General features: G+C 41.8%; 1 protein-coding gene across 1 annotated transcript in view; it reads right to left on the bottom strand.

Moving 5' to 3' along the window:
- DMRT1 (doublesex and mab-3 related transcription factor 1) overlaps positions 1 to 11,755 on the bottom strand; it is an 84,402-nt gene extending 72,647 nt beyond the window's left edge. Inside the window, exons 1-2 of the mRNA XM_007065580.4 lie at positions 11,194 to 11,755; positions 5,786 to 5,972 (exon numbers count right to left, since the gene is read on the bottom strand). Of these exons, the coding sequence (XP_007065642.2) occupies positions 5,786 to 5,972; positions 11,194 to 11,517 (511 nt within the window). The 5' untranslated portion in view covers positions 11,518 to 11,755. The remainder of the gene's footprint in view (positions 1 to 5,785; positions 5,973 to 11,193) is intronic.
- Between the last annotated feature and the right edge of the window lie 4,933 nt (positions 11,756 to 16,688).

Genomic DNA, 16,688 nt, shown 5'->3' with positions numbered 1-16,688 from the left:
CCGCCTACAAATCCAGTACTGAATCATAGAAATCAGAAATAGAAAAGACCTACTATTGGCAGGTTCTTTAGCCCACATGCCTGACAGTGCAGGATTGTCCATTTCCATATTTTTCCATGGGTCTTTGTCCAGTCCAGTTTGAAAATCACCCAAGCAATGGGGCTTTTTCCAGTTCCCTTGGGAGACTATCTCACAATCTAATAGATCATCAGTAATAACTATTGCCTACATTTTCCTTTGTTTTAGAGCTAATTGTGACTGGACTGGGTACCCATACAGGGGCATAAGAACCTACTCCTCCATACCCCGACACACCCTCTTGTTTAAGCATGAACATAGTGAAAGACTAACAGAAAAGAAGGAAAGGAGGAAATTAAAGGGTAAAGGGGAGATTTTATCCGCATCTGTATCCACAATCCACAAAAATCGTCTGCAGATATCCACAAACACGGATGCGGATATCTGCGGCTATAAAGCAGATATCCGCAGATCTTCAAGGCTCTACTTGTAAACACTTAAATGCTACTTTGCCAGTGGACCAATAATCACATAACTACCTAACAATATGTAGACAAACCATGCCAGTCCGCCAACAGTCTCTTAATAAAGGGAGGTCCTACCTAGTGAAATATGAAGAAAACACCTTTGTTTCCATCATTCATGATAAATGTATCAAAAGGAAAAATAACAATGAACTAAACCTTCAATTTTTTTAGTCCAATTACATTAACAAAGTGTCGGTTCTGTATTTCATCTGGACCTTTTCTCCTATATACTGGCAAGATTACAGATTTTGTTAAACCTATGTGCTATCTGAAATGAAACTGTAGTACTTTTAAATATTAATATCCGAGTGGCACCCAGATGCCCCTAATCAGGACTGGGGACCACTGAGCTAGGTGCGCTCGACCCTGGAAATGGATTACTAAGTGCTAATAATGGTACATTTAACCTGATCAGAACCAGTGTCATTATGGAGGCAAAGAAATGATGCCCTGATTAAGGTTGTAGGAAACCTTACAGAGAGAAGAAGCCCACAATGTGTAAAGCTGCCTGGTGATAAGTAGGTCGAGCTTTACTATGCTAAGTCTTGGCGGAGTCTCAGTTGCATCACATGGGGGAGACCCAGAAAGTTGAAGTATCCTACAGCATCTTCTGGTCTCCTCAATGTGTATGTTACGCCCATACCTCCCAACTTGCCAAGGCATAACGTGTGACAAAACCGCAAAATGAGGGCACAAATTATTACATTTCTTCCATGAAAATGACGTGAGATTCCTTCCTTTCATGTGAGCGGCTCTCTCTGCAACCTTCATTTCATGGCTCTGCATTTCTGATGTAAACCAAAGAAGTGCAGGGACATCACATTTGTGGGGATCACAGATGACTCTGGGACTAAAAGAAAGGCCATTTGAAAGGTACAATCACATCAGCTCAGTTTCCCCTAAGACTCATCTCCGAATTTTGCCCACTACATTTAATTAACAAAACAAAACACGAGGAACTCACTGTTGCTCTAAACGCTCCTGAATCCTGGCTTTTTACTGAGCATTACAATATCTGTGCACTACAGTTAAACCAGATGATACTTTTTCAGGAAAATTGCTCAGTAACAATGAGATCTGCTTACAGAAGTTCTGTATCTGTCCTGCCCAAACTGTTTCATTTGCTCCCATGCTATTCCTGCTGACTATCCTGCAAACTCCTATGTTTCTTTTCTTTCTGATTCTGGAAGATAATAAGCACCTTTCAAACTAAACACTGTCACCAAGACTGAAACGGTACATGGGCAAGCTGCTTTTCTAGTGCCAGTACGCCTCATTCTGCCTCTTTTCCAAAAACAGCGTGTCGCAAGAGGTCTGAAAAACTGCCTCTGGTTTCTCAAGGTGTCATAATATTTCTGACCTGCCAATAAAAGGGATACAATGAGGAAAGTCCCTCTCTCCCTGGCACCCTATCTGATTTGTGTGACTCTTTCACACACAAGCTATGTGCAGTCTGATGAAGTTCAAAAGGAAAACTACTAAGCCTTTAAAGCCAACAGCTTGCATAAGGAATAGAATTAACAACTGTCACTATGACCTCCTGTGTACTATATGCTAATGTTAGACAGAAAGAGATTTGTCCTCACAGGAGTCCTCCTGGGTGTCCGCATGGTTCTCCTGCGTGGCAGTGAAAGCAGTCTGCCTCCAGCTCAGGCCATGGTTTGACTCAGTGAGCATTGACTACTACTGTAGATGGTTGTTCTCCAAAGAGCTGCATCTACATACAAAAAAGGCCCTGTGAAAGGTCAGGCAGCGTGATCCAGTGGAGAGGACTGCACTCAGCAAACCTGGCTTCTAACCCTATCTCTGACACTGACCTACTTTATGATCTTTCCTTGGGCAAGTCACTTCCCCATGCTGTGTTTCTGTTGCCCCTTCCATCCTTTGTCTGTCTCATCTATATAGAGTGGCCAGGGACTAACTTTTACTATGCGTTTGTACAGAACCTAGCACAGTGGGGCACTAACAGGGCTTTTGTCCTTGGGGAAGGGCTGTATGCAGTGGTGTGTTGGGCCATCTCCTCTATCTCTGCTCCCTTCTTTGACCAACCTCTCTCTCCTCCCCACACATTCCTTGGGGAAGGGTCATCCTGCAATCTCTCTCCCTAATGCCAAGGAGATGAAGGGGAGCAGTTCAGAATTCAGAGCCCAGGCTGCCGGCAGACTCAGGCATGCACCGCTCCATCAATTATATTCCATTCATATTTGGAAGGTTATCTTTTCAATTGTCAGAGCTAAGGACTTCATTTTTATTTTCACTGAAAGTTTAGACTCTGGGGCACAACACCACCACTTCCAAAATAGGGCCCACTCACCAGGCTGCTATGAACCAGCCCTATTCAACCCCTGCAGTTCCTTTTCATGGGAGTGAGGCAGGGCCTGCTATCTTTCTTAGGGTATGTCTACACCACAGCTGGAACGGAGCTTCCCAGTGTGGGTGGACAGACATGTGCTAGCTCTCTGCAAGCTAGTGCACTAAAAATAGCAGTGTGGCCGCCCAAGTACATACCAGATTCACCATAAGCCATCATTATGTTTCATTCACATGGCACGTTTGAAGGCTTTGGGTCTTTCATGATATGGTTGGTCACTGAAATCGGATTCTTAGACTCTTTATTTTTAAAAGTGGAGTTTTTCCTTACTGCCGCCCCCTTTGTCTTGCTTTTCCACACCCCCAATGTCCCCTCATTCCATTAACGCGCAATCCACTCATTTAGTCTCTAAATCAGGTGACTTATTAAACTCTTGCTTGAGAGTAATATTAAAAACTGGTTAAACACAAGTTCAGGATACCTGAAAACACCCTGGATTGCAAAGGGGAAGATTCTCTGCAGCTCTCATACTAGGGCTGGCATCATCTTAACCATATAAAGATCCCCTGCAAAGGAAGTTTAATCTATATATGTTAATATAGACATATATACCTGTACACCTCGGTACTTGTATCTAGGGAGGAAAATGTTGACACACATAAAATAACTAAAGACCAAGTTAGGCGCATAAATCTCGATTTGGGCAGCTAAGAAACCTAATTTCCAAAGGTGCTGAACAGCGACTTCTGTAGAAGAAGCCAGGTGCACAGTGCTGAAAATCAGGCCACTCGGGCCTCACTCCTGCAAATATTTATGTGCATCCTTAACTTGAAGGACATGAGTAGTCACATCAAAGTCAATGGTGAAAACAGTACTGCACTGCAGTCAATGGCAGAACTCCCAATTACTTCAACTGGGCCAGGAGTTCACTAATGTGACCATGCATGTGCTTGAAGTTATGGATATGTGTCAGTGTTTAGAGGATCAGGGCCTTATTTAGGTGCCTAAATAGGGGGAGGGATAGCTCAGTGGTTTGAGCATTGGCCTGCTAAACCCAGGGTTGTGAGTTCAATCCTTGAGAGGGCCATTTGGGATCTGGGGCAAAAATTGGGGACTGGTCCTGCTTTGAGCAGGGGGTTGGACTAGATGACCTCCTGAGGTCCCTTCCCACCCTGGTATTCTATGACATAGGCTCCTATTTTTGAAAATCTCAGCCAAACTTTTCATCCCCAGATGCTGTACATGATTTCTGAATTCATCTCTGGCAAAGGAATGCTGACCCCTATTTTGTCTTTTGTTGGAAACGCATCTACTTTTCAAAGGTCTAAGCACAATATTATCAATGCTGCTGCCTACATGGTGCTATTTATTAAAATGCTAAAGAAGAACATGGAGCTACTATGCTGAAGAACGTAATTATCTGACACACTGACAAAGACACTCTGCTTAAAAAAATAGTGGCCTGAAAGATGTTTATAATTAATTAGTCCCTTACTGACATTTTAAAAATATTTCTAAAGATTTTTAAATTGGCAATATTTACACTTTACATTTTTCACTCCAGCATAAAGTTCTCCTAGGATCTTTTTATGGATCTGTGTATTTTTATAATATTGCCAAGGGTGCTGAATGCACATTTTTATTGTAGTAAAAACTGAGTAGGTTAAATACTCCATTGTATATCCACTGAGGCTGAAGTTCCTGAGTGAGTGTTTCACTGATTGCAACGTGATCTCATTTTCTGGATTTATCTGAGTAAGTTTTCCCCCTCTTTTGTCCGAATTAACCTCAATCTCTGGAAGTGATTTCACAAGCTGTTTTAATCCTTAACCAGCCTTCCCCACCACAAACAAAACCCAGTGTTCCAAATATATTTCTTTTTATGAAAAGATCATCTTTGGTTGACCATGAGTCCAAACAGGATTGTCTGAATGAAAACAAAATCTGACTTGTTAATTCCAACTAGCAATTTTTCTAAACACAACCCAAAACAATACCCTCTTAACACACACAAATCATGGAATTGCCATCCGGTGCGTACAGGGATTGGACCCAGAGGGGTTGCCTGGTCAACGTGGGATATAGCAATTCCATTTGGCAGGTGCAGGAATTAAGCTCTAAATGTACTGGAGTGGGCAATGGTGTCGGCTAGCTGACATACAGAAGCACCCTGGCCAGGGGTGATTTTTAGTTAATTAGTGGGACAATGTCCATTTCACAAACATATTTTTAACAAATTGCTTTACCAATATTACTAACATCCCCTTGGTTACTAAACCTAAACGAAAATCCAGTTTCCTTCTCACCGTGTTCGTTTGCTTTTTCATCTCTCTTATTTGGGACAATGGAAGTCGGTGAAGCTGGTTTCACTTTTGGTTACGACCAATTGTTATTTCTAATTATGTGAGGTTTTGTAAAGACAAAGCATCAGATCATCAGCTGGTGTAAATCAGCATTGCCCCACTGACGCCAAGGGAACTACGATGATTTACATCAGCTGTGGATGTGGCCCAAGGGGCTTCATTTTCAGCCACAATGGCGTTGAGAGAACTCTTTTAAATCCCGGATATGAATGGAAATGATTGCATTCAGTTTGCAGACTTGTTTCATGCCTACACATATATACAGTAGAAGAGCTGGCTGATGGTTTCTGAAATTTTCCATTTTGATTTCCACATGTTTTTTAAAAAAGAAAAAAATATGAAAAATTGCTTGCTGCATCCCCTTCCCCCCCCCCCCCCACACCTTTTCTGTCAGATTTTTTTCTACAGCAGTGTTGCTCTGTGGGAAAGAAAAGAGAAGGAAACACACAGCAGACCTGTCACTGCAGCTATAACAAGCATGGAAAACAAAAACTAGCATCTCTCTGAAACAAGCTCTCTTCATTAGAGTGACCAGAACCCCCCCTCTCTCCCCCCCACTCCCTTACCTGATGGGGTGGTGGATGCTGTAGTTGCTGTGTTTGTTGAATGTGTCGGGCTGCTGTTTTCCAACAATAAACAGGAGCTGCCACCATTGTTTTCCTTCTTAACGAAGAGCTCCGGGGCACTTGGCAGAGGGATGGGATGGCTGATCCCCAGCTCTTCTTCTTGGGCCTGCTGCCTTCTCAATGCAACCTGGAAACAAGAACAACTATTCTGTGTCTAGTCTCTCGTTAGACAATGATCACAATGAATACAAGGGAAATTATCCACTGGTCCCAAACTAAGGGACATACAACACATTCCAACAACTCATGGCTATTAATATCAGGACATGAAAGGGGGCAATAACATTCTGAGGGGTATAAAGGAAAAAGATGCTATGAAACAACGTGGGTCAAAATTTACCTTCATTTATAGCCATGCAAACTTCAGTTAGGTTACATCGGTAAGATGAAACACTCTTGTAAAATGCTACCGCCATAAACAAATATGTCTTCTGTTTTCAGCAGGGGCACAGGAATTAAATACTTAGTACTGGCTAAAATCACATCATTCTTGTCAAAGATTCTAGCCAGGGTCAGCATGATACAGTCACGTTCAGGCAAAGCCAGGAAGAAGATTTTTCAAAGATATCTGGCTGTTATTTTATTTCTACTTGCTGTGGATCTGGGCAAAGGGGACAGATAATCTCCTGTGTTCGTACGTAGCCTCAGCGGGGCAGGAAATTCTGAAAGCTCCCACTTGCAGAGTAGCTGTTGCAGCTTTTCATCAGGGTGGGGGCTCTGGCCCCACAAGAAATGGCAAGTCTGAAGATCTCAGGAGATCCATGGAGGCCAGTGCCGAGAGGAGTAGTGATCTTGGGTTGCCCTGCAGGCTGTTGCCACAGAATCCCCCTCAGGCAAGTTTTCATAGCACACAGGAAGAAAGCAGGGCAAGAGCAGTCACCGAACCCATGAGAATATGGCTGCCATGAGGACCATAGAACAAGACACACATGCCTCCCACATAAATGAACCCCAGATCCATGGGTTCTGTGGCCTGAACTTCCCCTTCATTCTACAGCAATCCTACCAATACACGCAACCAGAGGAAACTCTGAGCTAGCAAACTATACCCTTGTTTTGCTCATGTAGACAACCTGTTGCTGACAACAAATGTCACAACCAGCACCAAAAATAGCTTTTACAAGTGTAGGTACAAACAAACCATGTTCAGCACCACTTCAGAAAGAGAGGTCATCCACATATCCCACTACAGCAGTGGCTCTCGACCTTTCCAGACTACTGTACCCCTTTCGGGAGTCTGATTTGTCTTGCCTACCCCAAGGTTCACCTCACTTAAAAACTAATTGCTTACAAAATCAGACATAGAAATACAAAAGTGTCACAGCACACTATTCCTGAAAAATGGCTGATTGTCTCATTTTTACCACAGAATTATAAAATAAATCCATTGGAATATAATATTGTACTTACATTTCAGTGTATAGTATCTAGAGCAGTATAAACAAGTCATTGTCTGTATGAAATTTTAGTTTGTACTGACTTTGCTACAGCTTTTTATGTAGCCTGTTGTAAAAGTAGGTAAATATCTAGACGAGCTGATGTACCCGCTGGCAGACAACCAGGGGTATGTCTATCCCTGGGGGAAAACCATTGTGCTGCAGTTCTCAGCACCATTTCTCCTTGTCTGCAGTGGTAGCTAAACAGCAGTTAGCTGCACCCACGGCTAACACCCCTTGTCACTAACGAGTCATTTGGCTAGCACAGACATGGCATCAGAGTTTATAATCCCCTATGCTGTGATTTCCCATACAGGTGGCAGTTTGGTCCATGTTTGCATTTGAATTGTGGAAATCACCCTCCAACTTACAAGAGGTGACCATGTATTTTTTGGGGCACAGTTTTTGAGATGTCACAGTATAATTTACCTAGATCTCCCTTTCCCTCAATACTACAGTATACTGAACAGTATTATTTTTCTTTACTTTTCTAATGATGCTGCACCCCCAAAAAGCAGCATTTTTAATAATTGTTCTTGTAACAAAAACATCTTCCAACACAAACTCTTGGAATTTCATTTGCAAAATCTAGCAGCAACCTATCAGCTGAATGGTGCTAGAAGATCCCACCTGCTGGAAATGGGTCAATGCAAAATATATTGGGAGTGGTAAGTGAAGATTTTAAGGATCTTAACTCCTATACATAAAAAAATTCAACTGAAATGATGTGTGGGAACATTCAGCACTTCCAGGAAGCTCTGGGTTAGGTAAGGACAGCAGTCCCAATAAGGCACAATGAGGTCTAGGGTCAAGATCAACAAAGGTGGTAGGAAGAAACTCAGGAGCTTAAATACCTTTGGGGATCTAGGCCTATGTGCAGAGAGAAGTTAATCATATTATGGAAGCTACCTAGCAGCATGAGAACAATCTGTACAGAATCTGATACTTTTACTGACACTTTTACAATTTCAAATGGTTCTTTTTCACAGGGTGTCACAACAGGATCTCTGTGTATTATCTCCAGTGAGGTAAAAAAGCACCTATAATTTTTCCAAAATAGTATTCTAAGAAAGACCTCCTAAAACCAACAATATTTGGGGGAAATGGGAGTACATGACCTGGTCCAAGAACAGGGACTGGGATGGGATTTGACCCCAGCACTGCAAGGTTTTAAAAAATATGTCAACCAGCCACACACTTCAGTCACAGAGCAAGGGAATTATAGTTAATTTGGATTCTGGAAGTTCTGAGAGACAACCACTTGCAGAACTGAATCCATAGGTTTCAGTCCTGCAACATTTACTCACATAAGTAAGCCTAATGACTGCAAATAATTTATTCTAGTAAAATTGCACAAGTACGGAATGCAAGACAGGATGTTGCATCTCAAAGCCACACAATCTTTCTCATCCAAGAAGCCCTTATACACACAGAATTACTCACATAAGCATGGGTTTGCAGATTCATATGGATTCAATCCTGCAAACATTTACATGTATAACTGAGAGTTCAATGGGACTACTTACGTGGGTAAAGTTACTCCCATGCAGGACTGGACCAAGCTTGAACTATTAGCTACTATTAGTTTCAGTGGTGCTGGAACAATTTTTATAGTCGGGGTGCTGAGAGCTATTGAACCAAACTGTAAATCCTGTATATAATGCAAACCCCTTCAAGCCGGGGGGGGCAGAGTACCAGCACCAATTATTAGTTTCCAATTTTAAGTTTAAAACTAGCGCAACTCAAGAGCATAAGATATTGAATGGCCAATATTTTTTAAACAGATAATTCAAGGGAAACGTTTTTAAAACACCACTAAAAATATTTTTTACTCTTAGAAATGAACCACAGTACACCTAAAAACACAGAACACATCAGAAAAAATAAGCATGTCAAACTGGAAAACTACAACTCAATTCTGCTTCCACCATTCATTGAGTTGATCAGATCCCCAATTATTTTTAAGATAATTAACTTAAACAGTTACCTACAAAAATATGAAAATTAGCTGACCTTACATGAAGAAGATTTTTCCAAAAAATATCCATGTAGGGTAACTGAAGTTGTATTTGACAATAGAAAATGCATCACCAAAAATTTTCATTGGAAATCTTGCATCTTGAATGTCTTAATTGAATTTAAAGTTTATAAACATGTTGTATTTTACTCATTTTTGCAATGGAAATACATTCACAAATTATGCAAAATCTGCTATATGAGTTATCCGCTACTTACTAAAACCACTTCTGAATACTGCTGTAAGTAAAGTGTCAAAATGTCATACCAATTTATAAAGAAAAGCATTCACATTCATTTACTCAATATAAGATGCTCTTCAAGACCACATTATCTGGAGATAGCAGCAAAGTAAAGCATTTTTATTCAGATTAAAAAAAATCCAATCATTTTGTTCTTTCCTTTTGCATACTGTAATTCCAAAATTTAAAGAATTTTTTTTCTTGAGGTAATTGTTTTCCTATTAAGAGAATCATGTGTTACTCTTTGATTCATTACATTGGTTAGAGGATTAAACAAAATATGTATGATAGTAGATGTAAAAAACCCAATTAGATTTCATAAAAATACCATATTGGACCAGCTTCTGCAATCAACACAGGTTAAACTCCCAAATCTTGAATCTGTCTGTATCAGGAGCGAGTAAAATATGTGGTCCTTTTATGTCCCTTTAATGAGTTCAGATGCTTCCATCCAGTTAGATCAATATTTTACAGTTTGAAAACAAGTAACTATTTGCTTACATAAGGTAAATTAAATATACATATCAAACTGGTGAGGAAATATGTGGTCATTTGTTAACAGGAAAAAAACAGTGTGTGACAAGAATCTGCTTTTTAAATGTTTCTGTTTCAGTTTCTTTGCCAATTCTAAAACACAAATGTTTCATGGCTCCAGCGTGACTTTATTGGGGTGTTTTAACTCAAACAGACCAGCATGCTCTTCAGAAGATTTTTCCTTTTTCTGTTGTAGATTTAGGTTACAAGTTTAGGTTGTTGATTGCAAAAGGGAAAAACAAGCATGCGTTAAACTCTAGTTTTGTAAAACATGATTGAATTCATTTCCATTCATCTAGAAAACCTGGTATGTATTATTATCTTCACATCTGTGAAGTGCAGCTATTCAACTCCATTTACAAAGTTAGCAATTCTCGGTCAAACTACAAAGGTAGACTTAAGCAAATATATGTGGGCACTTATTTAATGTCTTTGGAAGTTCATTTTCAAAACATACTCTGAGCAGTTTATAAATACAGAAACCGGTGAAACACACATGAGGACAGATCGCACATATGCTTTTATGGACTCTATCCAAAACATCTGAAGGGAATGACATGTTGCCGATAATTTAGATGAATAAAAGGCTTAGCAGGCCTCTAGGTAGGTTTTAAAGGTTTTATGAAATTTATTTGTAAACAAGAATGTATTTTAGTAGTTATGGCAGATGGAAACCATATAATGGCAAATAATCAAAGGCTGGGAGGAGGTGCAGGGTGGATTGAATTCCCCAAGTCTCTGTTTTAACGGACAGTCTGGAGTAACAAGAGATGTGCCATCCGCAAAGCATCAGCCTAGTGGGTCTAGAGGGAAACATGGAGACACTGGAGGAGATTTGACGGGAAAGAGGCTTTGGGGAGCAGGGTGTATATTCTTGCGAGAGCTTTTCTAGTGACTGCTGTCGAGCAGAACCTGCATCCGTGGGGGAACTGTTATTGTGCACGTGAGTGACAACCTGAAATAAGAGCTTTTAAACCCCTCTCTCTGCACTGCAGGGAGCTTCGTGTGCCTGTCAAGTATCTGCGTTTCAGACAGGTGCTAGGAAAGGCACATTCCACCACCGTTGGCCCCTTTTTTGATTCAATCGAGGAGGCCTGGTTCCCCTTTATCCCCAGCTCACCTGGGCTGCCATCACCCGCTGCCGCTCTGCGATCAGGCTGCATTTTTTACACTGACAGTCCCTCCACATGCAGAACCTCTTGTGCCCTTTCAGTGGCGAGGAGTAGCCGTGGTTCCTGCACCGGGCACACTTGGGGAGACGGGGAGACTTCTTTCCGGAGGCGGCGGTGGCGGCGGCTTGAGTCAAGACCCCGGCACCCCCTCCACCTCCGGCAGGAGTAGTAGCAGCCATCAGAACGGCGGCTTTCCCGAAGCTGCTCATCTTACCCCCTTGGGCATGATGGTCCGAAGAAGCCGAGGGCTTGTTGAATGAGTCATTGGGCATCGTCCCGGACCGGTTGGTTCGCCCGCACAGTTAGGGACGGGGGAAGGTAGTTAATGTTTCAGGGGCTGGGGTGTGGCTGGGAGAAGAGAGGTTCGGCTAACAAGTATTAGCCAATTCCTGCTGCAACAGAAGGAGTCGCTGCGATGCGGCCCAAATAAGACAGCTGCCCCCACCTTTTGCCCAGTTGGAAGCTGCGGTTGCCGCAGCAGCAGCGGGAGTAACACTGACTACACCAGCTCCTGCCCCCTGTGTTGGCTGAGTTTTGGCGGGCGGGCTGCAGCAGGTTTGGAACATTCGCTACTTTTTTCAGAACGCTGGATACTTTTTGGAACGTTCCCCGGGAGGAGAGAGAAAGCGAAGCAAACCCCGGCCTCTCCCTCCCAGCTCCTCCCCCTTCTTCCCGCCCGGCCAGCTGCTGCTGCAGGGCCCAGGGCGCTGAGCAGACCAGGTCCATGCCGCCTTGGCTCCAGGGCTGGGGAGCAGTGAGACAATCTAAATAAGATATTACACAAAAATCCAAGAGAAGTTGATTTACAAATCTAGGGTAGCAGGTCCCTTGGGGATGGGGAGAGAGTTGCATTTTAAACTGCATTTCAGCTCTTTTTAAGAGTCCCACAATAAAAATACCATTGGGGTGCCATGTTTATTATGTCTCAGGGACTCCAGCTGGAACCTACTCATTTTACAAGATTTTACACATACACCAGCTGCCTGACGCACTCATCCTAAAACGCATCCTAAACAAGTGCATCTCCCTGCTAAGGATCCACCTCACTGGCGTTTTGATAAGTTAAGAGGTATGTCCACGATTCACACTGAAAAATAAATAAATAAAATATGCAGGCCCCGATCCAAAGGTACAGTGCACTCCATTTATAAGAATCAACTGCATAGAGTGGTCTGGGACAAAAATAATTCCTATACTAAGACTCCGCTTGTAAGAATCCCGTCCTCTTGGACAGATGTGATTCTTACCAAAGAAGTGCACTGATTTTAAATGTAAATTAGAAGCCTACATATCTTTATGAATCTGGGGCATAAAATACAGCCTTGCTTCTCCTGTGCTGTAGGCACCCTCCATCTCTTCCTTGAAGTCTCCCCTTAAAGCATATTTCTTTCAGTTAGTCTTTCATCACTGGTTGACTGGAATTCTATCCACTTGTAACACAGCTCATTCTTATCTTTCTGCATTCAAGCCTTCCAAATTAAAGTAAGGTCCTTGGAGTCAGGACATGGCTTAAATTCAGAGATTATTTATAAAGTGGTACCATATAGAATCTCTTGCGCAACGGTAGTGTGCATGTCATAGGGCATGGCTGCCCTGTAGCACTCCCTATTGGCCCCGCTGGGTGCTCCAGGCACTCCCTGCCTCGATTTCCCCTTACGGATTTCCCTACATCCTCCCTAACTCACCCATTCCCTCCTAGTGGTCAATTAGTTACATCGCAGTGTGGCCAATTTAGTCATTTTCCACCTAGATCTAGTTGTTTAAAAAAATTCTAGTTAGAAAAAAAAAAGTCCATTTAGTTGTTGGTTGGAAATTTGAATTGAAATTGAACCATTAATACACACTTTAAAAGCATATATATGATAAAATACTTGAACCTGAAAAAGCATAATAAGTTTGAAAAGTATGAACAAAGACTAGCTTCCTCATACAGCTGTGTTTGTTATGACAATGTCAGCGCATTCATTTTGATGATGTTGAACGACCTCATAATTTCAAATTATGATGTATAAACATCAGTAAATCATCATAAATTCATATGATGTTTATTGCTGTTTTATGATGTTTTGGTGTTATAAAATGTGGGGCTGAAAGTTAGCGCTTTGCCAACAAAAATGTACGAAACTTACTGACAGCAACCGGACAGAGACAGTACGCTTAACTCCTCTTTTTTAATTGAAATTTCATGAAAGTTCATGCATATATAAGAGGAATTAATATAATTTCTCATTCTTGGGACAACTAGATTAGTATGTTTCAGTGACTTTGCTCCAGAATGTTGGATTTGCAACTGGGAAACTTATATAAATATAAAAAGAAAATGAGTACTTGTGGATGCATCCGATGAAGTGAGCTGTAGCTCACGAAAGCTTATGCTCAAATAAATTTGTTAGTCTCTAAGGTGCCACAAGTACTCCTTTTCTTTTTGCAAATACAGACTAACACGGCTGCTACTGTGAAACCTTATATAAATATAAGTTTCCTAGTAGGCCAAGATTTTTAAAATGCAGTATTTGCCAAGGTCATTATCTCGTATTGTCACTATCTCGAGATATCGTTATCTTGGGGAGTTTCTGTACTAAACATTTTTAATAATATATTCTAATTACGTTTTCAAAAATCAATTTAAATTAAATATATTTTAATTTTTTATTAGAAATCTAAAACAGTTATGTATTTTTCGGTTTTTAATATGGTGCCAAACAGCCCACCTTCACCCTCACAGTCTCACCCCTCAGCTCTCATTCCCCTGTAAATTCGAACACCTTCTCTAATTTCAATTCCTGGGGAAAACACTGCCTTAACCAGGTGGAATAGTTTGGGAAGACTCCCAGAGCACAAGTCCAGTGGGGCTGCGTCTACACTGCAAAGCAACTTGAACCCTGGGTCCTGGTTTGACTCAGTTTCGGACCCTCCACCCCTGTGGGGTCCTGGGACCAGGGGTTCTGGAGCAATTTGTATAATGGGGGTGCTGAGAGCCATTGAACCAAACTGTGAACACTGTATATGATGGAAACCACTTCAAGCCAGGGGGTGCGGCAGCTCTCCCAGCATCCCTCGTTCTAGCACCTATGCCTGGGACCCTAGATCTGAGCCCCTTGATTAGTGCAAATTGTGTGTAGATGGAAGCGGGGGATTAGTCTTGCTCCTGAATTTGAATGCTGGGCTTACATTGTAGTATAGACATACCCTTAAACTCACCTCTGAATCTGGCCTGTCATAAATATAAAGGGAAGGGTAAACACCTTTAAAATCCCTCCTGGCTAGAGGAAAAACCCTTTCACCTGTAAAGGGTTAAGAAGCTAGGATAACCTCGCTGGCACCTGACCAAAATGACCAATGAGGAGACAAGATACTTTCAAAAGCTAGAGGGAGGGAGAAAAAAACCTCTCTCTCTCTCTCTGTCTGTGGAATACATTTGCCGGGGACAGAACAGGAATGGTGTCTTAGACCTTAGTAAGTAATCTAGTTAGATATGCATTAGATTCTGTTTGTTTAAATGGCTGAGAAAATAAGCTGTGCTGAATGGAATGTATATTTCTGTTTTTGGGTCCTTTGTAACTTAAGGTTTTGCCTAGAGGGATTCTCTATGATTTGAATCTGATTACCCTGTAAGGTATTTACCATCCTGATTTTACAGAGGTGATTCTTTTACTTTTTCTTCTATTAAAATTCTTCTTTTAAGAACCTGATTGTTTTTTTCGTTGTTCTTAAGATTCAAGGGTTTGGGTCTGTGTTCATCTATGTAAATTGGCGAGGATTTTTATCAAGCCTTCCCCAGGAAAGGGGGTGTAGAGTTTGGGGAGGATTTTGGGGGGAAAGATGTTTCCAAGCGGGCTCTTTCCCGGTTATATATCTGTTAGACGCTTGGTGGTGGCAGCAATAAAGTCCAAGGGAAAAGGGAAAATAGTTTGTACCTTGGGGAAGTTTTAACCTAAGCTGGTAAAAATAGGCTTAGGAGGTTTTCATGCAGGTCCCCACATCTGTACCCTAGAGTTCAGAGTGGGGAAGGAACCGTGACATGGCCCTATGTGAATAGAGTGCCATATACATCCATGGGACAATATTGCATTATTATTTGCTAAGTACATTGCAACAAATTATTTACCTCAGGATGCAGCTTCAAGATACTTGTGTGGCTTTCCCTCCAACTAGGAATTTCACATTTGAAATCACTGTTACTAAGTGATAGCTCCCGAGTCCCAAATATGTGACAATAACCCCCAAATCAGGTGCCCAACAAAGAAAAGCAGAGGAAACATAGGTTGTCTTGATACAAGAATTATATATTTGATGTGAATGAAAATTTTCTCTAACCTCACTTTAATGGTTCAACATTTTTGATGTCAATACACTTACAGTAATAGTACAGAGGAAAACAAACGTTTGTTTGGGACAGAACTAAATGTGTCTGTTAAATGGATGATGTTCATTATAGTCAGTGTTTGAAGAAGGTTCATATGGAATGAGCTGCTCCCTGCTTCCTATTTTGAAGTCTGATCCAACACTCATTGAAGTCAATGAAAAGATTCCAAGGAGCATTGGATCAGTCCTCTGATGTTTTAGTCCACGTACAAGTGAAGCAGCAAAGTGAAACAAACAGGCTCCAGTCTCTGACGTACTATATGCTTTTGAGACTGGCAATTGTTGATCTCTAGGGGCTTGATACAATTCTCACTGAAGGCAATGGAAAACTCCCTCTGACTCTCGGAAAGGGGGAGTTGGGTCAGATTCAGGATGCACATGAAAAAGCAAAGCAGCCAGAAAACAGGTGGGAATAGAGAGGAGGTACAAAGAAAAGAGAGGGGGAGAAAAAATAAAGGAGAAAAGATTTTAAAAAGCCATGGGAATACTGCTACACTCCATTGACATAAATGGGCCGCCACTGTTGAAATAAGTTTTGTAAATACCCCCAGGACTGTGGAAAGCCCGAAGGGAAGGACTTGATACTGGTATGGTTCTGAGCCTACTATGAAACATAGCAAACATTTGTGGGATGGGGGGATAGCTACATGAAAGTAGGCGTTTTGGAGGTTAAGGGTGACGAACCAGATCTAAGGATGGGTTTATAGTGGTTAGCATCACCATCCTGAAGTGCTGGGAAAGGATATAGGTGTTCAGGTTTCTGAGGTCGAGAATCAGTCTCCATCTTCTCCCACTTGGGAACTAGGGATAGAAGCCTACCAGCTCTTGTCTCCTTTGATCACCTCCAAGATCCATTTGTCTGAGGTAACCTGTTCCCAGGCAGGGAGGAAGTGGAATAGTCAGTCTCCATACAGGGATGGATGGAATCGTGTAGCAGAGGATCCAAGAAAGTAGGTTGCTTACAGCCCTCGACTGAGATTCAAAACTGTTTCTTAGAGGGAGGTGTAGATGATGTTATTGGGGGTGTGGTCCTGTTTTCTGAAGTCTAGATCTCCTCCTCGGAAAGTTTGAAGGTCTG

This window comes from Chelonia mydas, chromosome 5, assembly GCF_015237465.2.
Source record: "Chelonia mydas isolate rCheMyd1 chromosome 5, rCheMyd1.pri.v2, whole genome shotgun sequence".
Classification (NCBI taxonomy): Eukaryota; Metazoa; Chordata; order Testudines; family Cheloniidae; genus Chelonia; species Chelonia mydas.
This window is presented reverse-complemented; position numbering and strand designations above follow the sequence as displayed.